At 32.9% G+C, this 26,912-nt stretch overlaps 1 protein-coding gene across 1 annotated transcript in view; it reads right to left on the reverse strand.

Moving 5' to 3' along the window:
* LOC143401914 (unconventional myosin-VI-like) overlaps positions 1-26,912 on the reverse strand; it is an 80,014-nt gene that overhangs the window by 7,846 nt on the left and 45,256 nt on the right. The window contains 9 exon segments of the mRNA XM_077109729.1: positions 7,817-7,977; positions 10,628-10,706; positions 13,977-14,185; positions 15,795-15,945; positions 16,695-16,785; positions 18,483-18,614; positions 20,573-20,648; positions 20,756-20,886; positions 26,339-26,432. Coding sequence (XP_076965844.1) covers positions 7,817-7,977; positions 10,628-10,706; positions 13,977-14,185; positions 15,795-15,945; positions 16,695-16,785; positions 18,483-18,614; positions 20,573-20,648; positions 20,756-20,886; positions 26,339-26,432 — 1,124 coding nt within the window.

Consider the following 26,912-nt stretch of genomic DNA (forward strand, 5'->3'; position numbering starts at 1 on the left):
AATGGTGTAATGGTGGGCTTGGGGTCTATCTCAGGTAGACCCCAATGTGTGAGCCCCTGGATTAACCCTCAATACTTGGGAGGAAAAAAGGTATACTAAAAGATGGTCAAGTAAATTAAAATTCTCCAGCATAAAAAAAAAATTCTCCAGCATGACACTTGATAACCACCTTATATTTTTACATCAGGACTTTTGATCTCATTATTCTAGTTACAGGGACTTCCCCAGAATTCAGTTTAAAAATTCGTATGGATCTATAAACAGCTAATGTTAAAAAAATACATTTATATGTATTTCTCAAACACAAAAAAAGAAATTCTCAGCAGATTTAAAAGATCATTAGTACACATTAATGGCTTTTCTATGAGCCATTAGGCTGCTCATTTCCATCACCTGCAGGGGCTGCTGAACATTATTACAGATGGCCACACCTACTGACTCAGAATCTCCCTGGGCATAAGGACATTCATGGGGTCCACAGGTGAGTAGCCAAACTGCAACAAAGTCATAAAAGAACTGCTAGAGTCTAGAAACACTAAAAGTTCCATAAGAGAACAAACCATATCCCCATACTTAGTGAGTCATAAGAGGTTTTAAGTCAAGAGGTAGATAACTGATTTCAAAGGACATGAGTGTTGTATCCTGCACCTTTCAGGAAAAACATTTGAATGAGAAAAAGGAAAGAAAACACTCTAAGATACTCGATAAAATGGGGGTAAATTCAACCTTTTCATAATAATGCTACTCAGAGTGAAGATTTGGTTTTTATGTACATAGTTTGAGATCATTAATCAGAAAATATGTGAATAATTTCTGTAATAATGAACATTACTTTTCAGCAAAAGATTACACTTGGCACATGGCAGACACTCAGAATCAAGCTGCTCAATGTAACAAAGGAGGAGTTGAATCAGACTTTAAGACATGAAAAGAAGGTAGCACAAATATTAATATAACTAAATATTAAAGAACTAAAATGCCATTTCTCAGATTAATGCAAGAAAATTCTATATCATCTAGTACTCGGCAAATATTTCCTTTTAAAGAGGGATAATCAATGTATATTATGAAAAATAAGTTTATGTTCTCACCATTTTACATTTTCAAAAATAACAATCCTAGCAAATAGTCAAGATACAGACAATTAACAAATGTTACAGAAAAATGCTATTTGAAAGTATATTATGTTCTTCTTGAAGTAAAGGAAATTGTTTATTCAATACTATGCTTAAAATGAAGTAAACAAGGTATCTTTGACCCTTTATGGCCTATATGTACTTTCAGTTCAGAGAACAAAATATAGCATGTTTCAAATTGTTTGACATGGTGATTGTCTTCTATATAAGACTGGACTTAAAAAAATGTGTGGCCATTTAATCCTGCCTGTATTTTTATGGTAAAAGCTGTTTTAGGTTTACTGCAGAATCTGTATTTTTCAAAAACTGTATGACTGGCAATATTCCATGTAGCTTTTTATTCTTAATTGCTTTGCTCAAAAAGAGCCAGCTGTGTGTCAGCAAGGTCTCTCTATTACCCTTGACAATAAATTATACTTAAACTTTATTCATATATTCTTTTCTACATGCCTAAACTACCACTCAATAAACTGCCTCTGCCCCCCAAAAAAGTTCTTTTTTTGGTCTATTCTTCTAGAAGTCTTTTCTAGAAGAGTAAGCTGAAAATCATTATGGGTTTTGTTGTTGCTGCCTTCTTTTGAAAGAGAAAGTTAATTTATACAGTATAGTTTTATAGATTGTCAGAATACACATCTGCAATCTTTGTAATGTTTTGAATAACCAATAAAAAAATAAAAAAAGACACCAGAATATACATAAGGGCATTTTGATGCTTTTTAAAATATCACTGAATTCAAGTTATTATTGCATAAAATATGATTTAAAAAATACTAGCTTTCCATTCATATTATTTCAAGCAAAAATACACCTGCTTAAAAAAATGGCATTAGAAGAAATCTATGAATGCAATTCATTTATGTTCTTCCCCTCCTCTCATCTCTGGAGTTCAAATATTAAAATAAAGGTGTAATTGACTATTAGACTTGTTATAAAGATAATCACATAAACAATACAAATAGTAGCAAAACTGGGTTGATTTTTAATAGTTAGCACTTTTAATTAATTTTGTAACTTCAAAATTAACAATTAAAATGTTATTGATTCACATCCACTTATAAAGGTGATGGACCAGATCCTGTCAGGAAGCTCTTTTCTTTGGGGAGTCTATTTATACAGTGGCTTTAAAAACCACTGGTGGAGCAGAGTCCCTTAGGAGCCACACTCTTCCTCCATTTCCCCTTCAACTAGGTGTAGTTGATTCCCAAATTAAGAGAAGCACACACCTCAGGAGGAGTTAAAAACTACCTTTTTTTCCTCTGGATGAGGGGAAGGAGTCCCTTACTGAGATGGAGTTGGTGGGGGCAGGTGATAGGCAGAATGGCAAGAAATTTTCCCGTTCAGAATGCCAATTTATCCTCACTGAGAAACATGAATTTATAGATATTGTTTTTTATCTTTTTCTGCGTTGGGATGGGATAGGGTGAAAGTGACATTTCTTGTACAGAAAATTTAGATGGAAAAAGAGTGGGTCATTCATATAACAGGTTCTAGTCCAAATAATCAAAAGTAATTTTAAATATGATTTTGAGGCGAACATATTTCCCCAAATACCCTGAACTAACCTACTCAAAAATTCTGACATTTCTTTGGCCATTTGTTCCCTATAAGAAAAATGATAATATGACATAGTTATATATAAGACACATTACATAAGTTACTTAAAAGATCTGAACATATCATTAAAAGTTTATATTTTCATTATGATCATCCATATATTAGTCATTTATAATTATTTTACTTGGTAAAAGTCTAGGATACACTTTCAAATAATCTAACTATTAAACATGGCAAAATTTTTGTTTAAATCCTATTAAAGTCATTTTTGGTAGAAAATTATTGATAAAATATCTTTAAGCCCATGTTTCTGTATTTCTTATATATAGAATATAAATAGCATGTTCTAAATGTATATGGGAAATTTGGCAGGATATGAATTCTATATTAGTATTTTGTTCCAGTCTTGCTTAGTAAATATTAATTAGACAAAGCATCACAGTGGTAAACCAAGATAATATATTTTACAGTGTCAGGATTTAAATACAAATCTGATGTAGTCAAATCTCTAAAACTCCAAATCAAATCATTAAAAAAAAAATAAAACAGAAAAAGAAAGAAAGAAAATCTTACAAACACTTGCTAAATGGAAGATCTGAAGCATTCTGGCCTTACAAGTATAAATATTTCCCAAAGCAAAAACTTATTCTTCTTTATTACCCTGGAGACTAACTTTTCTTAATATTTGCTTAATACTGTGAAATGAAACAGAAGTTTCATTGTGCTCATCAACACTTTAACTTCATAATTTTATTTTCCTACTCTTGCTCTTCTATCCTCATAATCATATTCCCATTCATTCTATTAATTCTACTTTGTAACCTCAAAACCCTACAGATTAGTAAAAATTGTGAGAAAAGAAGCTGAATATATTTGCTACAGGGCAGTTTCCAAGATGCCTGCTAAGAGCTGGGATTAAAAGAGCAGTCTGTATTTCTCTTCTCTTATAATGAACATTGGCTACAATCAGGTACTGGTGGAGGTCTATCTGAACAAGCAGAGCCAGAGAAAAAGAAATCTTTCAAAACTGATGAGGAAGGACAATAATACATAACCCACAAATATGGTCCAATTAAAATCATCTTTTGAGCAATACATTTAATCCATCTAAGTAGTTTCTCAATATAAGTAGTTTCTCAGAATTTTCTAGCCAACAAATTCAGTATGATTTTGCTAAGTATTATTAATTCTACTACATCCCACCCTCAATGTTTCCTTTTTTACCAAATCTTTGTTCTAAATCTTACTCCACTGTTTCCCACAGAGGTTTCAAGGGAGTCAAATGCCTTTTCAAAGCTCTTTACCACTTGATCTGTAGATTGTACAGAAATTTCTCTGTATACTTTACCACTACAATGTAGGCAATCTCTACTGAATTATTATTCTTCCTGGCCTTACAATCAGCTATACCTGACCTATACCAAACTCACTACACCAAATTCATTTGACAGAAATGATCCTTGTACATAGGTGCTATTTTTCACTCCAATTTTGCTAAACTATATGCAAATGCTCATAATTTCATCTTAAACCTTGGTTGCAAGACTTATATAACTCAAGCTCAATGGTAACAAAGTGGTTGTCCTAATGAAGGGTGGGCAAACAATGCCTATCAGAGATAATTTTTGAAATTTCTGGGGGCACTGAAGTAACAACGATGTTGTGGGTGTGCATTCCTGGCATGTTCTGTAATATGGAATCAGGAATTTTAAATATCCTGCACAGGAAGAACTGTCCCATGACACACGTAACTTTGACAAGTCTGCCAGACACATAAGGGTGAAATACATGCATACAAATACACATTTCACATGTTAACAAAGCTTCACACGTAAACAATATGTTTTTTGCATGGTTTTAAAACAGACTTTTTCTAGTGACACAAATATTGTGTAATTGAGAGGAAATTGTATATAGTTCTGTTCAGAACTTTAAAAAGGACTGTTCACAATTTCATGGCATTTGAGTTTCTGACACAACATTCCTATATCAATCTGCATTTGTAGTTATGGCATTCATAGAGATTCTATGGATAAGTAAAAATATCTGATTACTTGATTATGTCTTCTGTTGAAATTATGCACAAGTAGTTTCATATTAAAATAAATTAATGTTTTATTATAAATGACTATCTTTTTCTTTTTCCTTTATATATATTTTTTGGAAATATTTATAGGTTACACAATCTATAAAATATTTGCTATTCATACTAATGTCTGACAGAGCTGGGAATCACCAAAATAAAGGTTACATATGGAGTCCTGAAAGCTGTTAAAATTCAGATTTTATTTATATCCCAAGTGTTACTAGTATTCACTCTCTGTGGGGAGATTTACATTACAAAAAAGATATTACATATGTAACTTCAGACTATGACCTATTTCAGATATTATTATAATTAATTATATTCTTAAACCTGAATTTATTTCTCCATACCTGCTGCTATAAAGATGTAAGGTAAGGGAAAGTTAAAAATATGTAAAATAAGCTATCAACATTTAAGCAAAGACAACACACAAAAAAAGAAATCAAATCAAAAACTACTGAAATTGAGCATCAAACATTTTCCTCAGGAAAGGAAAAAAAATGAAACAATATTATCTCACTCTCTTTTAATAAAATGAAATAAACTACTCCCTGGAGGAAACCGACTCCCCACAAAATATCCATACTATATTTAAAAAAAAAAAGTAAAGAAAAATGACATACGGTGTCATTTTAGGTCTTGTTCCATCATTTCTGTGAAAAGAATATATTTTAGTTAATATCAAAACCAACTCTGAATTGTAAAACTACACTGGGTCAATTTGTGTTTCAATTATTTTATTCATGGGATTAAAAAATTCAATCATCTTTCATCTGTAAGAGATCACTCAGAATTTTCATATATTTTAAAAATCTTCATTAAAGTAATTATAAAAGAATAAATGAAAAGCATTCAATGAAAATTAAAGAGCAAATTCATCTGGATTGGAAAATTTGTACATTGTGAGATTCATTCTTAACAGAAACTGAATATTACATTACAATTTCAGATAATTTGAAAGTGTTACTTTGCATCAAGGTTCATGTATGCAGTTGATGTAGATTATATTTTAAAACATGTGGAAAATGATTGTTACTTAGAAGTTACTCCACAGGAATCTAAGCTGGAAAAGCAACTTTATATTGTTTATTGTAGCAAAATCCATCTGCATATATTTACACATCACAGAGCCCATGGAAATTTTCATGCTGTTTCTTACAAATTAATTTATTTGGAGAAGTCTCATTCATAAATTTGATATAGAAAGAATTCAACACTAACAAAGGTAAAATAAACATTCACAAACATTAAATTATAGTCCATGGAATAAAACTATCAAACATAGAATATTAATGTAAAAACATTATCCATAATGAAGTGCTGATGCTTGTAGTATGTAGTATAAAATAATCACAACAAGGGAAGGAGCTCAGAGAACCTGAGGGTCATAGAAGAAGGCTGCAGAGGAGGAGGCATCTAGGGCTATACCACAAAAGAACCAATTCACTCTTCTGCCTTTAAAGTCATAATGGCTTGCATACCTCATTATTCAATAATGGTCCCGTAGACTAGATAATTATGCTTAATTTACACTGCAGGTAACTTGTCATTTACATGATTTTACCATGAAAATCCTAAATGTCTACTCTTTCTAGAGTGGACTCACCCTGAAAGAAGTGTACTTTCTGAAAAGAGGAAAGGAATCTACATTCAGGGCAGTGACTTGCACACAGCCTATGGAATGGCAGTGGATGTAGCTTACTCTTTCAGATGCATAAACATAATGCTTGACAATGAATACCAATAATTATTCTATTAGTGAGTCACTAAGAAATGAACTTTACCTACAATAAACCCTGCTCTGTCCACTGTTGTGCTGCAGCATAGACATTAGAGAGAGCAGCTGTCAGAGCAGGGCTTACTCAAAGTCTGGCCTAGCTGCTAGTCAGTTCTCTAGTCATCCCAACAGACACAAGTGAAAAGAACAGGAGAGCAGCTGAGCCAAGTCTGCATATACAAAAAGCAAAGATGAGCCAAAATATTTTAATTATAATAGTCTCAAACCCAAAAGCTTAATAATAACACCTTTTGTTTATAATAGGTCTAGAAAGTTCATTTACCCTAACATTTTCATATATAATTGAGAGCTTCTCAAAATAATCATTTACTAGAAAAAGGCAACTTAACAAACCCTTTTCTTCCCCATCTGTGTTTTTAGCTAATTCAAATTGCAATTTCCTTATGATTCACCTTGCAATTTGAACCCAGGCCTTTTCATTTCACAAAGAAATAGCTCCATCTAGTGGTTGTAATTTAACTACAGTTTTATTACAGTTAACTGTATTTTGTTATATATGTTTGCCTCTCAGTGTATATACATATATATATAGTATACATGTCAACATATGGAGGAGTCCTACAAGCTAGTTTTGTTTTTTTCTTACAAATAAGTTATCAAAACAACTACTGTTTCTTTCTTATAAGTTTTAAATGAAAAATATTAAAACCTCCCTGAAACTTCTTGTGAAGTATTAAGAATTTCCATATTCTTCCACACTCCTTTATGATATTTAGAGATATCATTCAGAAATCAGAGGAGCCCAAATATTTCAATACGATTAACCTCCTTTATTGGGAAGGAACTCCTTTTATTCTGAGACACTGGAGGATAAACCTCCTTCTTTCAGAAATATTGTTTAAAAAAAATGAGCTTTAGGAAAATAAAAAATCATAAACAAAAAACTGCATACAGTACAGTTAATCATTTCTCTCAGTGCTTGACAAGGACTTGGAAATTAGATGTCTACCTAATATGTAATACTCTTAAAGACAACTTCAGAATAAAAGTTGAGATGTTTTCTTAACAGAATATTCACTAACTAAAATTTTATTTTTCAACAGTTCAACAATTTAATGGCAAATCAACTGTTTCATTCCTTTGGGTATAAAAGTAGATATAACTTCAATGATTTTACTTCAAACATAACAGGATCTATGGGATATGATTTTCTCCTGTTCTCTTTTACACGTAACTGAAAAGCAGAGAGATAAAAAAAAGAAATGGAGAAGGTGCAACCCTCCCACACAAGGGCCCCAGTACCTCCGGAGTGCCAGGTCACCCTGGGCCTCATCACTGATGAGCTCAGATTCACTCTGGGCGATCCGCAGGGCCAGCTCCCTGTCCCTGCGCTCCTGCTCCAGAACTGCTTGCTGCTGGGGCTCCTCTTCCCTCTGTCGGGCCAGCTGCTCCTCCACCTCAGCCTACCAAGCAAGACAGCCATTTCACCAAGAGTTCTTCACATGTTACTTGGACCACTCTTCATTATTACTTAAAATAAAAAGAAGACCTAATGGTTTCTTAGTTCTTACTAAGTTCCTTAGTTCTAAATGCTTTCTTATTAAGAACTAAGGATTACATTTATTATATGTTATATGTGTGTGTATGTATGTGTGTGTGTGTGTATGTATGTATATATATATAAAATAATAATCGTACACATAGGGGCTGGGGTTGTGATTCAGTGGTAGAGAGCTTGCCTAGCATGTATGAGGCACTGGGTTCGATTCTCAGCACCGTATATAAAAATAAGTGAATAAAATAAAGGTATATCAACATCTAAAAAATATATTTTTAAAAATTATGGATATATAATTATTTATTACTATGTATACTATACATATTTAATAAGATATATTTATATATTATATATATTAATAGAATATAATTTATATTATATATATATTAATGGATATATATATTATTTAACCACAAATCTCTAAAGTCTTATTTTTTTCCTATATTATCATTAATACTTCACTTTCCCAAAGCCAACAGAAGGCAGAAGAACCAGAGTTCCACCATTCTAAAACTATAGTCCGAATATCCCAAACATCACACGAGTATCCCAAGTGGTGAATTAACACCAGTACCTATACTGAAGATATCAGAATTTAAAGTGCTGGTTATGCTTAAGTATATATTATGAAAGCCCAGTAAAACAGAAATTCAATTACATGATCAATTATTTTCAGACATGAAACTTTTTAAATATGGTGGGATAGAGAGAATATCTTTTTTTTTTTTAGTTTATTTTTTTTTTTATTTTTTTTATTCAAAACATTACAAAGATTTCAGAATCACATCGGTTACACATCCACATTTTTACATAATACCATAATCGTAACTGTTGTATTCTGCTACCTTTCCTATCCTCTACTATCCCCCCTCCCCTCCCCTCCCATCTTCTCTCTCTACCCCATCTACTGTAATTCATTTCTCTTCTTATTTTTTTCCCATTCCCCTCACAAACTCTTATATGTAATTTTGCATAACAATGAGGGTCTCCTTTCATTTCCAAGCAATTTCCCTTTTCTCTCCCTTTCCCTCCCACTTCATGACTCTGCTTAATGTTAATCTTTTCCTCCTGCTCTTCCTCCCTGCTCTGTTCTTGGTTGCTCTCATTATATCAAAGAAGACATTTGGCATTTGTTTTTTAGGGATTGGCTAGCTTCACTTAGCATAATCTGCTCTAGTGCCATCCATTTCCCTGCAAATTCCATGATTTTGTCATTTCTTAGTGCTGCGTAGTACTCCATTGTGTATAAATGCCACATTTTTTTTATCCATTCATCTATTGAGGGGCATCGGGGTTGGTTCCACAGTCTAGCTATTGTGAATTGTGCTGCTATGAACATCGATGTGGCAGTATCCCTGTAGTACGCTCTTTTGAGGTCTTCAGGGAATAGTCCGAGAAGGGCAATAGCTGGGTCAAATGGTTGTTCCATTCCCAGCTTTCCCAGGAATCTCCATACTGCTTTCCATATTGGCCTCACCATTTTGCAGTCCCACCAGCAATGTACAAGAGTACCCTTTTCCCCACATCCTCGCCAGCACTTGTTATTGTTCGACTTCATAATGGCTGCCAATCTTACTGGAGTGAGATGGTATCTTAGGGTGGTTTTGATTTGCATTTCTCTGACTGCTAGAGATGGTGCAATGGAGGAAGGATAGCATCTTCAACAAATGGTGCTGGGAAAACTGGAAATCCATATGCAATAAAATGAAACTGAATCCCCTCCTCTCGCCATGCACAAAAGTTAACTCAAAATGGATCAAGGACCTTGATATCAAATCAGAGACTATGCGTCTGATAGATGAAAAGGTTGGCTCCGATCTACATATTGTGGGGTCGGGCTCCAAATTCCTTAATAGGACACCCATAGCACAAGAGTTAAAAACAAGAATCAACAAATGGGACTTACTCAAACTAAAAAGTTTTTTCTCAGCAAGAGAAACAATAAGAGAGGTAAATAGGGAGCCTACATCATGGGAACAAATTTTTACTCCTCACACTTCAGATAGAGCCCTAATATCCAGAGTATACAAAGAACTCAAAAAATTAAACAATAAGAAAACAAATAACCCAATCAACAAATGGGCCAAAGACCTGAACAGACACTTCTCAGAGGAGGACATACAATCAATCAACAAGTACATGAGAGAATATCTTAATTCTAAATTATTAATACCCATATCTACAAAGTTTTTATACATAAAATTATGACGTAAGTGAATGTTCACTGACATTCCCTAAGTGTAATAGAAGTATAATATGTCCTAAATGCTTTAACATCTATAACTTTCTCAGTGTTCCCAATTATGACTCATCCACATTCTAAAGAGACACTGTGGACCACAGTCACTATTTGTGAAGTATATGATGACATAATTTCTGTCAGTGACAGAGCCTGGATTTGAACTCATTTCCCCAGCTCCATAATTCCTTCAGAACTGCCTTTGGTCTGTAGGATAAACTAGTGATGGCTTACTACCAAATCAAGATCTTATTTTTACTTCTTCTATAACTTTGTACATTCTACCTTGATAGAAATTCAGTCAGTAAGTATATACCTGAATACGTTTTTCATCATCTTCCCTTTTCTTTCTCTCTTCTTCTTCTTGTTTTCTCTTTGCTTCCATCTCAAGTTTCCTAATAAGAAATAAAAAACTCTTCAAAAATTTAACAGAAAATAAGGAATTCTTCAGAACGCAAGTTAACTATTAATAAATAAAGATAACAGAATAGGAACCCAACCTGTTGGCCACATACATTCTCAACTTATTTTTAATAAAATTTATACTGCCAGCAATATGTAAATAAAACAAATACAATTATATTCTATAACCTATAACACCTCTAAATTGACTTGGTTACAAGGGCTAACTGTAAGGTCCTAATTATGCATAATTCCTTCTATTCCCTTTTCAAACCAAACAACCCATATTTCTTCTGTTTATCCTGTAATTGCAATTTTCCAAAACGCTATCAATTTTAAAACTGCAAAAAAATAGAAGTACCTTTTTCTACCTTATAAAATGAAATACAAGCCATAGCTTTAAGAAGTAGTTAAGAAATCCTCAAGGGTAAAAGTCTAACCAAAACTCAAGATTACCCAGTTCAAGTATCCCTTGTCCAAAATAGTGGGAGAGAAGTGGTTCAGATTTTGATTTTCTATTTCAATTTTGAAATATTTCCTTTCTTCATCCATCCCTCACTCCCTTCCACCTTACCCCTCTTTCTTTCTTCTCCAGTATAGGGAACTGAACCCAGCAGTGCCCTATCACTGTGTTATATCTCTACCCCTTTTTATTCTTTATTTTGTGACACAGTCTCACTAAGTTGCTGAGGCTGGCCTTGAACTTGATCTCCTGCATCAGCCTCAAGCAGCTGGGATTATAGGCATGAACCACCAAGCCCAGCTGGATTTGGGAATATTTTCAAAAGCTTTACCAGTTGAGCATCCCTAATCTGAAAATCAGGCTGTATATGATAAGCCCATAACCAACATCATAAATGGTGGAGGGAAAACCTGAAAGCATTCCTTCTTAGATCAGGAACAAGGCAAGGGTGTCTACTTTTACCACTCTTACTCAATATAGTACTACTAGAAGCTCCAACTAGAGCCATTAAACAAGAGAATGAAAATAAAAGGCATACAAATAGAAAAGGTGAAGTTAGATTATTTCTCTAAAGTAGATGATATGACTCAATATATAAAAAAACTCCACTGAAGACTATTAGAACTGCTAAAATCGGTAAAGTAGAAGCATATAAAACATGTAACATATCTAAAACATGTAATATATACAAAATTAGAAACTTTTCTATACATCAATAATGAATTTGTTTAGAGGGAAGACATAGAAAAGACTGATACACCATGCACACAAACATGTGCGCGCGCACACAAATTATTTAAGAATAAATTTAGCAAAGAAAGTGAAAGACCTATATAAGGAAAATCACAAAACATTAAAGAAAGAGATTGAAGAAGACACTAAAAATTGGAACAGGGCTAGGATTCTGGCTCAGTGGTAGAGCACTTGCCTAGCATGTGTGAGGTGCTGGATTCAATCCTCAGCATCACATAAAAACAAATTTAAAAAATAAAGGTATTGTGTCCAACTACAACTAAAAAAAAAATTTAAATGTTGGAATGACTTCCCTTATTCACAGACTGAAAAAATTAATATAGTTAAAATGTGCATACTGGGGCTGAGACTGTGGCTCAGTGTTGGAGTGCTTGCCTAGTATGTGTGAGACACTGGGTTCAATCCTCAGCACCCCAAAAAAACAAATAAAATAAAAATACTGTGTCCATCTACAACTAAATTTTTTAAAAATACCCATACTATGCAGATTCAGTGCAATCTACACTAAAACTCCAATGGCATTCTTCACAGAACTAGAAAAAAATCCTAAAATTCACATGGAAGAACAAAAGACCCAGAATAAGCACAGCAATACTGAGTAGAAATACTGTTTATGGTTTAAAAACATACTACAGAGCCACAGCAACAAAAACAGCGTGGTATTTGCATAAAAACAGAGACCAATGAAATAGAATAGAGAACACAGAAATGAACCCATGCAGCTACAGCCATCTGATTACTGACAAACATGCCAAAAGCATGATCAAGAGTGAAAAAACTGGGTATCCACATGCAGAAGATTGACACTTGATTCCTCTCTCACTCTAAAAAGAACTAATTCAAAATGAATCAAAGATCTTAATGTAAGACCTGAAATTACTGGAAGAAAACAGTGGAAATACTTCAAGATATAGGTATAGGCAATGATTTTCTGTATGGGACTCCAAAAGTTCAGACAAAAGCAAGAATAGACAAATGGAATGACATCAAAATAAACAGCAAAGGAAACAATCAACATAGTAAAGAGATGATCAACTGAAGGAGATAATGTATTTATCAGCTATTCATCTGACAGAGTTAATCACCAGAAAATATAAAGAACTCAAAATACTTAAAAAGAAGAAGTTAATACAATTAATAAATGGGCAAATGATCTGAGCAGACACTTCTCAAAAGAAGAAATACAAATGGTCGATAAATACATGAAAAAATGTTCAAAGTTATCAGCCAGCCATCAGGGAAATGCAAATCAAAACTACAATGAGATATGATCTCACCTGTTAGAATGACTATTATCAAAAAAAAACAAATGCTGGTGAGGATGTGAAGAAAAATAAACCCTTACATACTATTGGTGGGAATTTAAATATATACAGTCTCTAAGGAAAACTACAGAGAGATGCCTCAAAAAACTAAAAACAGAACTACCATGTGATTCAGCTGTCCCACTCCTGGATACATATCAAAAGGAAATTAAGTCAGCATATGTAAAAAGATTCCTTAATGCCCATATTTACTGGGGCACTATTCACAATAACTAAGATGTAGAATCAGCCTGGGTGCCTATCAGCAGATGAATGGGTTTAAAAAATACAGTATATATACAAAATGGAGTATTATTCAGCCATAAAGAATGAAATCCTGTCAATGTAGCCAAATGGATGGAACTAGAGAATATCATTATTAAATAAAAGTATCACATATCACATGTTCTCTCTCATACGTGAAAACTAAAAAACAAATAACAAGTCAAACTGAAAATAAAATCATGATTACTAGAGACTGAGAAGGATACCTGAAGGGTGAGAAGGGTCTGAAGAAGCGTGGATGTACCTGATAAATGCACACAGTATGACATAGGGAAATATCAGCGAATTCCACTAATATGTATAATTAATGTTTTAATTTAAAATTTTGCAATTTGAGCACCAACATGCCACCCAAAAAGCATCAGAAGGCTTTAGAAATAGTCATTAACCATTGTCTAAATTGCCAAGAATTCACTCTTCAATTCAGTTTCTAATGCAAAACAATATAAATGCCCTACATTCGCCTTTCCTCCTCTTCCTTCCTTCGAGGCTGTTCATCTTCTTCATGTCTTTTTCTTTGTTTTTCCATTTCTTCTTGTATACGCCTCAACCTTTCTGCTTCCTCCTGCTGCTGTTTTTTCTTCTGTAATGCACTGAGAAGCTCCTCTGAACTTTTAAGTAGGGCATCATACTCTTTATGTATTTGTTCCCTGGTCATCATAGTGGACTTAAAAAACAAAATAATAAACATGTATTTAGAAAAGTGATCTCTTCTGTTACACAATAATGTGAGTATGCTGAACACTACTGACCTGAGCACTTATGTATGGTTAAGATATTAAATTTAAAGTTATGGTTTTCACAATTTAAAAAAAACTACTCCAATACGTACACAAATGGGAAAAAGAGAACAAGCAAACAACAACAAAGAAATGGGAAAGCTGATAAGCCCATATCTTTGCTGTAATGTTTATACATTAAATAATATTGAAACACTGTTCTTAAAAAGTCATATCTGTCCCCAAACATTTGATTCTATTTAATACCAGCAACTAAGTCACCAACAATAGGTGTATTCTGAGTAAAGCAATATAATTGTACTTAAAAAATATTTTTTTATGGAAGGAATGAGTAATTATTCATTTAGCCAAAGTATACTCTCTGTAATATTGTTCCAATAGTACCTAAGGAATATTTAAGAAATTTCTCTACACATCTAAAATTGTTGGGTAATTTTCCTATGTTAGCCTTCAAAAAATGTGGCTGGGTTAATTTTAATTGATACTGATAACCCCATAAACAGAGATGGCCCTTGACAAATTTGTAAAATCAGCCAAGTCCATCAACAGTGTTTTCATTCTTCTCTTGATCATTTTCATCCTTTTTACCTCAAAGATTTACCATTGTAAAATATATATCTTATACATAAAATATGACAAAAGGCTTACTTTAAGGAATTTATAATATGCTGATATAATATAATATAATATACTGACCTATGAAACTAGCTGAGAAAAACAGCAAAACCTTACAATGTAATTAAGGAAAAGATTCACTAGATACAAAAAAGAAAAAGTTAAATCCCAGTAGTATTCACATAAGTGAAAAATCAAACAAATGCTTCCCCATCTTTTCCTACAAAATCAAAGCAGAAATGACTATGACCACTTTTATAACAGTCCATTATGTTATAGTCTCTATGAAGATAAGGTATTAATAATGAAAAAGCATATGACATAATGACAGAGATTTTAAAAACTGAATGTATATAAAGAACAAAATTAAAATGTATGTATAATAAAATAAGATTTTGAGGGAAATATACAATAGTGTACTCGCGATTGTGCTAGCAACGGGCTATAAAGGTGTTTTTGACTCTTTCTTTAAATTTCCAATGATATTCTATTACTTTTATAATTTAAAAATCAGTCTCAAGGAGGCCTTGGGATATAGCTCAGTGACAGAGAACCTGCTGAGCAGATATGAGGCCCTCGTTTCTATCCCAACACTGTCATCAAACTAAACAGCATTAGTCCTCTATGAATCATGATTATGCAAAAGTTTAGCATCAAAGGATTATATTTTAGTTACTCTTGGTGAGGGGGGATATTTTCCTAACAACAGATGAAACTGCATAAAAACTATTCCTTTTTATCTTTCTGCTATGAAACTTTTCAAACACAGAAGAAGAAAGAACAACATAATGAGCATCCATTTGTCAACATTTTGAACACTGGAAAAATAAGGACATTTTTCTATATGATTTCAATACCAATAGCAAAGGGCATTCATTAAACTATATAAAAGCCAAAGTCATTTGGGCTAAAATTATATACCTTAATTTTGGCCATCAAAGCATCAATGGAAATTTCAAGATCTTTGATCTGTTTATTCACCTGTGGTTTTCCATCTTTCAATGCATTTACCACTTCATTAAACTTATCAAGTCGTTTTTTCAGTGTGCCCACCTTAATCAAGCCATCAATGCTATAAAGAGAGAATATTTCATCAGTCATTAACATTACCATTTAATGCTATAGGAAGATTTTTCATTAATAAAAGGCTAAAAATACATTGCCAAACTGGAGATTTCACTTGTGTTTTCAATTTTTCTTAGTATTCTCTTTTTTAGATCTCTTATTGAGGGGGACAAATGAAATATGGCAGTGAATGACAATGATGTCTTTCAATACAATTGAGGTTTTCTATCAACTGAGAGAAAATTCAAATCATAGAACTTGAAGAAGTCATCTTAGAATCACTTTAAAAAGATATGATGAATCAATAGTCATTCAGAACTCCAAGGTTAAAAAGTCTAAATTAGTAATGGAAAGTTTAAATACGAAATAAAAACCAAATTTACAGTGAAACAATATAATTCTTATGGAAAATCTTGAAAGGATTATGGTCAAAATAGCAAAGAGAGATTTTTTAAACCAATGTCAACTTGACATATCAAGAAACTCAAATCCCTTAAATAACCAAAACAATTTCTTTCAACTATTTATTTCAATCTTTTACAATGCTTGCATTTTTGTAAGCCATTTCAAATCCTTATGTAGGATGAGGCAAGTAATGAATAAATTAGTTAATTTAAATGAATATTATAAATAATAGACTAACACATCATTTTACAAAAAGCATGAGATCCAAACTGGTTTTTATTAGGCATTTATTGCTGTTTTACATTAGGATAGTTAGGTTTTGTAGGGTTCCTTAGGCACCATTCATCTTACCGAGGTTTGTGTCTCCTTTTGCAAAGCCACATCCGAACAGTTTTCTGCATTTTAATGCAAGCTTCAGCTCGATATTTTATTTTGTTTTTCACTGTGTGAAAGTATAAAGTAAATGATATTATTTCATTTAAATTACATAAATTTAAATATTTTTTAAATCAGCACTCATTTTTAAAAATTGTCAAGAAATATAAATCTGAATGCTTATTAACATTTCTTTAATTTGTTATACTTCTTAAAAATAAAAAGCACATCATGTACATGGCTGGATTTGCGCTTGAAATGCATTATTTCCTTTTTATGCTATTCTAAGAAATATGAACAGGTATATCCTTAGAAAAGAATTTACCTGTGAATTAGTTTAGAAGATACTTACACTATTATAACACTTTGGAAATTCACAATCAACATACTGGATGAGGCTTCTGAGAAGCCTATAGTAAAGAAATCTTTTTAACTTTGGGTACCCATAGTTTCCTAACATAATGTCACCTTGAAACATTTTTTTCAGAGCATCCCTGTTCAAATTCTGCAAAGATCCTTATCTGTTTACTGACCTCAGTAAATCTGTACAACTAAATCCACAAATACATAGAATAGCACAGGTCATTGTAATATAACATACTCTCCATCATAATCATCATACAGATAAAAGCACTGAACTACCATAACAAATATGCTTGTATTTTACTTGAAAATGATGAGGAAAAGAGGTTCTATTATCTTTTTCTTTATTACAGTTGTCTTTTTATCCATATTCATAATTTTCTAACAAAAGATTTAAATAATAATCTTTGCTTAAATGGTCTCTCTCCATTATGTCAAAGGAATTTCATTTTTCTATTGATAAGGAATAATTTAATGAATCTTCTTCATGTACCTAGCAGTATTTCAAGTACTCTGGTGAGGGGATTATAAATTTAATCAAATTATAGATTCTCAATGCCTCAAAATTAAAGATTTTTGCCACTGACCCTCAACTAAGTAAAAAATATTCTGCCCCCACCCTTGCTTTGGGTCAGAGATAAGTATGGCCTAGCAGAAGCACATAGACAAAAGCAGATTAGTCCAATGCGTCAAAGACCAGGGTCTGAAAGGGGAATGGTAGAACAGGATGCAAGGATGAGGCAATACCCTGTTTTACAGGATCCTGAAAGATCTTTTAAGAATTCAGACTTTGCCTCTACTGGTTTTGGGTATAGAGCGAGGACTCTGGAAAGCCAGGAACACCAGCTTGGGAGCTGCTCAAGTTATTACACAAGTGGGATAAAGAGGCTCCACTACGGTGCTGAAATACAAAGTAAATAATTACAGTATTTGGAGAATAAATCAGTATGAGCTGATGATTGACAAGATTTCAGGAATAAGAAAGAAGAGACAATTGTAATCCTGAAATTTTTGAAGTGTGTATTAGAGATGCCACGCAGGCAGAAAAACTTCTGGTTTAAATCTGAGAGATTGAAGAGTGGTATTGTGGGTTGAGGGGAGAAAGAGAAAAACGAATCAAGATACTAAGTTCTGTTCTGTTTAGAACATAATGAAATTAATATTACTTAACAAATTCAGATAGGGAAAATAAGAATCATGCATTCAAAAAAATAAAATATAGAAAGTCTACAAATGCTAATACATACTAGATACAAAGTGCTGCCAGAGGAATCAGACACAGTGTGAACCAACATCAGGATCCTCTTGCCTAGCATCCACCTCTGAGACAGCCTTATAACATGCACAAACCACCTTACTTCCAAAGTAATAAAACATGCTGAAATGAAAGAAAACACTCACATTTGATGACCGACAGCGAACACCATTGAACTTTCTTCCAGCGACTGCAGACTAGCCAATGATTGACTTTCTTAACCAACTCTGCTAAGTGATCAGGGTCAGACTTCATAATCTGATCAAATTCTGCAAACTAGAAGGTAAAAATAACATAGCAGCAGTATTAAAAAATAAATGTGTTTAAACACACAGAGAAAACAAATATAATTCAAATCCAAAATCTAACTTTCTGAAAATGGCTGCATGCCAATTACACAGACATCTTTTAGAGTAGATAGCAAACCCAAACACACTTGACTTCTTCTATGAAGAAGTCTTTCTTCTTCCTTTCTTCCTTCCTTCAGGATCATTTTTTTGGGGGGGGAGTTTGGGTAGGGGGAGGAATAGCAGATTCAATAATAAAAGAAAATGATGACCTTAAATAACTATAGAGGGTTAGCAAAAAGGTTTTTGGTTTCTTTTTTTAGAATTTTTTTCACAATAACTTTATTTTATTTATTTATTTTTATATGGTGCTGAGGATTGAACCCAGGGCCTCACACGTGCTAGACAAGTGCTCTGCCACTGAGCTACAGCCCCAACCCAGCAAAAAGGTTTTATTGAGGAAAAAAATGAAAAAGGACTAATATATCTCACCCACTGAATCACCCACATTCTTGGATATCCACATACTGCGCTTGATAAGTAAAATTCAGCTATGTTTATCAGGTTCCAGCAAAACTAGTCTGTCATTCCCAATCCCGGGCCCATTTTGAACAAAGATAAGATATTGCTACTAACAGAGATAACACAGATAAAACATTTATTTGGTTATTAAGAAATAAAATATATTATTTCCACTATTTACCACCAAATTCCAAAATGGCTTTTCTCCTTTATCAAATGTCCCACTAAAATATTAAGATGTCACAATATCATCAACCATCAATATAATCATTTGCTATAATAAAAATTAAAGGTAACATAGGGAATTGAAGCTCTCTTTGAATCTTTGCCATAAGCTATCAACAAATCCTCATTTTTCAAGAGGTAAATAAGACCAACAAGTTTCTTTATAAAGTTATTAATTCTTAAATAATTACTATAGCTCTGAAATAATGGAAGAGTTGAATTTATGAGAAATATTTATGATTAAAGGTAAGCCAACCATAAACTATAATTTATAGATTCTTTTTCTCTTATTTTTTTTTTCTTTCATAGAAAAGGGTATGGGTTCTCTGAAATAAAAATATTCACAGGAAAGTATATATAATGGTAACATATACATATACTTCATCTCATACTCAAAAAATGTAAAATCAGATTTACTATGATGAATTTACCCTCAAGATATTTGAAATATATTTATTTATTAATGATTGTGATAAGCTGAACTAGTATTATTGGCTATTTAAAATATAATAACAATGGTATTTAAAATTATGAAGATACAATTTACTAAATCAACATTAAAGAAGAAAGGAATGGTGAAAATCATATTAGTAATAGATTTTGAACTGCAATTAGATATTTCTGTATGAAATACATTTAGTTATAAGGCATTCTACAACTGATTTGAATGTTAAAACTATAGGATTATGTTAGCCCCCCAAAATTATGTTATATACAAAAGTATTTGCATACTCATTCTACAGTTTGACAGAGATCCATACAACTCCAGAGCAACTTCCTATAATTTATATATCTACCATATTCTAATAAAATTTATCCCCACAATGAAGACTCCAAAGTGCTACAAAATCTCAAAATCAATGAAGACTAATATGCTTTAGAAAAGTTTTAATTTGTGTAAAGTGTTAAAATTTTCTGATTAACCCTATTTTAAGTAAAAAAAAAAAAGTCAATTAAACAATGTTCTGATTCTAATACTGAATAAAATTGTAAAGTTTATATAGAGTACTATAATATCTAAATTATAAATTTCTCACAAATAGGAAAAATGTGTGTACATATACACACATTATATATTTTTTCATGCCATTAGCAACCATATAATTCAAGAATAATATGAATCACTGATACTTAAAAATGTTTATTAACTCCAACTATCTGCATTAATGATGCTAAAATTTTAAAGAAAAATATATTTATCTTGCCAGGTCTAAAAAATGCTTTTGTTAATCCAAACTGGTAGTCGATTTCATTTAAGCCCAAAGCTTTAAAAAGAGCCTACAAAATTAAAGTTAAAAAAGTTAAATTCCAACTAATATTTAATAAAAAAGAGTTTACTGCTAAGAAACTTATAATTTATGTAAAATCAGATTTACTATTTGTACCTTACAAAATAGCCTTGGATCCAATCTTGCAAGTTTCTCTGGCATAAATTTTTTATACATGTTGTAGAGTTCATGAAATGAAGCTCGTGATGGGAAACCCCCCTGCATCAAGTCCAAAACAGACACCATACCTAGATTCATAAACACAAATCACAGCCAGTCGTGTGCAGAAGTCCAAAATAACTCATGAATGACCAATTTTTAAAATTAATATTTAAGAAAGGACAATTTACAGAAATCATCAGCAATGAAAGATTACATAGCAAATACACTTCTAATCATTATGTCTCAACTTATCTACCACCTAAAATTACTATAGTCAAATTCCATCTAAAACCAATATCACTAAAGGCAAACTACTGTTCTCTACAAAGCTCCAGCCTATTTTATATCTTTTTTTTATGCTAGGCATCTCTCCATTACATCCCAGTATGCCAAACAAAGCCCAGTACAAGTCCACTTTCAAAGATCTGAGGTTAAATTTAGAACAACATTTCTAACAGAGTCTCCAAAAAGTGGTCAAATATATTTCCAAATTCTCCCTAGTACTTACAAAAAGCAAAAGGAAAGGAAAGGAAAGCTCACTACTCAATATAAAGACGCTCCTAGAGAAACTAATCTATTGGAATGATAAGTCTATAAGATCAATATCTGTTACCAGTGTAATTCTAAGAAGTGGTGAATCTGAGCCTTGAGGCAATATGAGCTTTTAGGGATTAGGAAAAATATAAAATACGTTGGGAAAAGTTCAACGACTAGCAATAATGCCAAGATTTTGTTCACAATGAGACCTGAATTTTAGTCTCTGGGACTACTATAATCAATGGAAAAAATAGATTATTTAATAAATAGTGTTATGATAAATGGCTTGCTATTTGGAAAATGAAAATAACATTAGACCCTTACTTTCTTCTTTATATCAAAATAAATTTCTGCTGGTCAAAAATTTTAGTTAAAAAAATGAAACTAAAAATTTTTAAGTGAATTATTATTTTAAAACAATCTTATAAGAAAGATAGTACTTCTAGGCAACCATATTGAATTTTAGACTATTGACTGGCAAAGGTACAAAACATCAATAGTATTCAGAGTTGATGACTATGTAGAATAACACAGGCACACAGTCTTAGAGTAAATCAAGACAACAATCTTGGATGGCAATTAGAAAACACTCATCTCTTTGGTTCAGTAATTTATATTTCTCTAAGCCTACCCTACAACCCTTCATACTTGTAAGTGAAGATATTTGTGGAGAATATCCAGATATCCACAAGATCACTGTTGGTAGTATTTCCTGATTAAAAGATGCTACAACTATATGCTGGAATATAACACATTAATTTTAAAAGAATAGAGCAAAATTTAATCTGATCAGTATAAGAAATATAACTAAATAAAAAAGCATAAAGTATATGGTGATTAATGAAACATAAAGACCATCATTCTTATAAGAAAAAAAAATTCCAGAACTAGACTTAGTTCTAGGTTCTGCTTGGAGAAATAAAAACAAGGTTTGGTTGGTATTGCCACAGATTTTACCACCTCTTAAGTTTCTAGGCTTGCTTTATCTCTGCAAATTATGAACTGGTTCATAGAAGTTCATTAAGAATTTCATGGAGCTTAACAAATTACTAAGACTACAATGGACTTCTTAATACTTGAAGTTAATTTTTGAGCTGAAAAATAGAAATCAATGACTATAAGTCAATACTCTTCTAAAAACTCCCAAGACCTGGCTCTTAATCTGGGAGTCTGATAAACAGCTGTTCCATACACTGCTGGTTGGTATACTCAGAACTACCCTATCTATGGACAGCACAGCTTCAGTTTCACAGAGGAAGACAACCTACTTTCTCTCACCTTTTTGTACTTTGTCCTGATATTGGATGATAAGAAGTTTTTAGTAGGTGTCTTAATTATTCTTAAAACAGAAAAAATAAAACCCAGTAAAAATGAAAAGGTAAAATAGAATCCAAATCTTAAATATCTTTATTTTAGAAAGCTTCATAAATATTTCTTATTCCTACCACTCATTGTTACTTTTTGCTTTTTCTTATTACAAAACTATACAATTATACTATTATTAGTACTTTAAAAAACAAAGTATCGTGAATGGGTTTCATCTTTAAACTGCCAATGCAACTTAACATATGAAATATGCTGCTTACTGAAAGGAGAATCCTTGCTAACCCATCAGTAAATCCATACTCTGCTAATCTAATAGCACATACAGCTAAATCTAAATATGCTTGACTTTCCAGGACACTAGATGCTCACTTAGGCAATAAATGAATTATACTATGTAAAGCAAATCCTACAAAGAAATTTAAATGGGAAAAAAAGTTAAATTCTAAATAACAACACCCCAAAAGACAAAACACAAAAATACATCTGTATTATATGCAAGAATTCAGTAGACATGAGTTATTTAATTTTCCAGTATTTGTTAGAATTTTCCTTGACTGTGCATTTCATTCAACAAAGAATATATTCCAGGGAAACAGGGATTTTGTATCAGCCAAAACAGAGTTTCTGTCAACATGGGCTTATGGATTGGAGGAGGGAAAAATAATTATACAAGTATACATAAAATTTGTAACTATGACTCTAAAATAAAGGCACCAGCTGTAGCACCATGAACTAAGGCTCCCTTCCAGGACAGGAATATCAAAAAAGGCTTTCACAGAAAAGTAGCAATCAAGTTGAGACATAAAAGATGAAAAGATGCAGCATGTAGCAAGAGTCTTCCAAACACTGGAAGAACATATACACAGATCCTGCAAGAGAGTACTGAAGGGACTGAAAGGAAAGTCAGTATGGCTGAAGAACACAGAGAAGAGGCAGGGCAGAAAGTGAAACGAGGGAGCTAAGGACACACAGGCTAGATAGTATGAGGCCTCACAAGCTACCAGGATTTTTGCTCTTCACTCTAATGCTAAAAGGAGCCACTGGAAGTTTTGATTTGTTTTGTTGTTGTTGTTTTTGTTTTTGTTTTAAACTGTTTTGTTTTTTAATGGCAGTACAAGGAATTGAACCCAGGCCTCGCCCAGGCTAGCACTCTACCACTGAGCTACGATCCCAATTCTTTTTATTTTTTATTTTGAAACAGGGTCTAAGTTGCCTAGACTGGCCTCAAACTTGTAATTCTTCTGCATTAGTATCCAGAGTAGCTGGGATTACAGGGGTACACCACCACACCCAACTGCCATTACAGTATTTTAGGCAAGTAAAAACAATGATCAGAGCTGAGTTGTAAAGTAATAATTCAGGTTGCATATGAAGAAGAGACTGAGTAGATACAAAGAGAATACTTACAAAGCTAAGGCAAAAGCCATGAACGAGATGAAGACAACTTGGACTAGAGAATAATAGGGCTCATTATTTAGGAAGTAATGTCAATGGTGCTAGGGGAGACTTAGAAAATATATAACCTGTGCTTTCCAACATGCCAGTCACTAGCCACAAGCTCTGTAGGTACACTAGACATGTGACAATTTAAATTTTAAAATATTAAAATTAAATTTATTTAAACTTTAAATAAGTCCTACTGGCCACATTTATGATGCTGAATAGCCAGTGTCTAGGGGCTACCATATTAAATAACACAGATACAGAATATTTCTATCATCTGGAAAATTCTACTAGACAAGAGTTGATATAAAATGAGTAGAAAAATAGGATAAACCCAAATCCTGAAAAACTATTAAGAAGTACTATCCATGTAGAAGAAAATGAGCCTGTAGAGGAGTTGGGAAAGGCCAGAGAATTCTAAAGAAAAATAGGAGCATACACTGTTTCAGAAGCTAAGGAAAAGAAATGTGGAAGAGACTGGTCAGAGTCAAATTCTGTGAAGTCCACTAAGGACTGCAAAATGAACATACAATTTAAGAAGGTAACCACTGGTGACCTTATCAAGATAAAAGCTGAACTCTCTTGAGGTTAAAGAGTGAGTTGAGGGCATAAACTGAGAATAGACTATTTGTGGGAGAAGAAAGGGAACAACTATCCACGGTAAGAAAAAAAGATGGGGAGTAGATGGAAGGGAATGTAAATCATAGATCAGATTTTTAGCACATTTAAGCACACTTCAGTGAAATGAGAGAGATCCATGTCCAAAGAGAATGGTTCAATACATATAATATATAGGCATATGTATTCAGTGCTGATTATATGTATTGCAAGGTGACTACTTGCAATAATAGTAGGGATGGATTTCAAAGCACTGTAAGCCTCAACTAGGAAGAGAGGCAATTTCTGCTTTCTTTCTTTTTTTTTTTTTTTTTAAGAGAGAGAGAGAGAGAATTTTTTTAATATTTATTTATTTTTTAGTTTTCGGCGGACACAACATCTTTGTATGTTTGTATGTGGTGCTGAGGATTAACCCGGGCTGCACTACCGCTTGAGCCACATCCCCAGCCCAATTTCTGCTTTCTTAATAGGAAGGAAGGATATTCAGATAGGTGCATGTTCTTGGAAGCTTTAAAGTTTTTTGTCAAAGAGGTAAGGCCATCTTCTGGCAGAGGCTCAGAGATTTAAGAACAGAATTGGTCAGACTAGTTTGTTCTGTAGAGAAAGAGAACAAGCTAACCAAGGAAACTTGACAGGACAGGTTTGAGAGCCCTAAAAGTTCACCGACCATGAATTTTAAGTGGTGTCAACCTGACTTGTCTCCCAATCCCGGGCAGACAAGGAGAAAGGGCAGAACAAACCTAGACAGCTAAGGTTTTGTAAGAGGCAGTGAGGGGTAGATCCAGATTTGGGAAGCCTAGAGTGTACGTGATTCGGGGAGGGTTCTTTCAGGAACAAAATACAAAATTACAAATTACTAAAGAATACAAAATTCAGTACCAGGCTTTGAAAAGGGTTCATTTCAATGAAGGACCCTGAAATGTTAGTGACCATATTTCACGGTTAAATCTACCTCCACAAAGAGTAAAATACGGAGGCAAGAGAGTTTGAGAAAGTTTCAGGAGACTAAGCTGGATCAAAACGTAAGAAGGTTGATGCCTCAGGGAAAAGGCCAGTGTTGGATGGAGGGTAGGCATGGGGTAAAGGAAAAAATGAGCCCAGGGCCTGAGACTTCTGTGATGTAGCAAGTCAGCTGTGCAGGGATAGGGATGGGAAGTGATAGAATTAATCAAATGCATGAAAGGGCCACAGAACCAAGGGCTTCATTCTGTTTTTTATTTTTTCACAAATGGTAGAGAGGAAGCAAGGACAACAAAACAAACTTCCTACTCTATCTGTGTAGGGAATGAGAAATGAAGTGCTACTGGACTGAGAAGATAATAGGAAAGCAGCTTACAAAAGGGAGATTCAGGTTTTCTACTAAAGTGATTTTATAAAATTTTACTACAATTATGTAAAATGCTTTTATTTCATAATAAACCATAACCCAATATTACTCAAATAATTTGCCACCCATGCTTTTCTTAGAATCAAAGAAAAGAAGATAAAAATCTTATTACACTTAAAAATAACCAAGGTAATGGTGAATTACTTGAAATCATTGATCCTACTAAACTGCACTTAAGCTATGACTACTGACACACAGTGACACAGATTATGAATATATGGAAATACCTGAACATTGAAGTTGAGACAGAATTTGAGCACCTTCAAAGTGGTGGCTTGTCATCTTTAAATTAGGTTTGATGCAACGAATAAAGCTTGCTCCCTAGGAGAACAAAGGCACCTCTTGAGATAATACATATAGCCTTCTTGTTTTTCTATTTTTACAAATACCAGAAACTTTCAAAGCATATTAACACATAAAACTTTAAAATAACCACTAAGGAACTAAAAAATGTCTTAGCATAGTATTAACATTTAAAGCTTGAAATAAAAAGCTTAAAGTCATTCATTTGGTTATCAGATTATGCTGAATGAGGGAGAAAGAATACTGATTAGGTATACAAAGAAATTTTCATGTGCTGAAGCTAAAATGCTAGACATTCAAATAGCAGCTTCTCTTCAAAGTAGTCACCTTGCAAAACAAGAATTACATCAAAGGTGATGCTCACTGAAACATTTTAGAACATGTTTCTATCACAGAAGTAATATTTTAGAGTAGCACTCTATACCCTCTTCATCAGACTTGGTTTATAAACATGCTTGATCTTTAAGAGATGAACACTTGCAGCCAATGAGAATATTG

This window comes from Callospermophilus lateralis, chromosome 6 (assembly GCF_048772815.1).
Source record: "Callospermophilus lateralis isolate mCalLat2 chromosome 6, mCalLat2.hap1, whole genome shotgun sequence".
NCBI lineage: Eukaryota > Metazoa > Chordata > Mammalia > Rodentia > Sciuridae > Callospermophilus > Callospermophilus lateralis.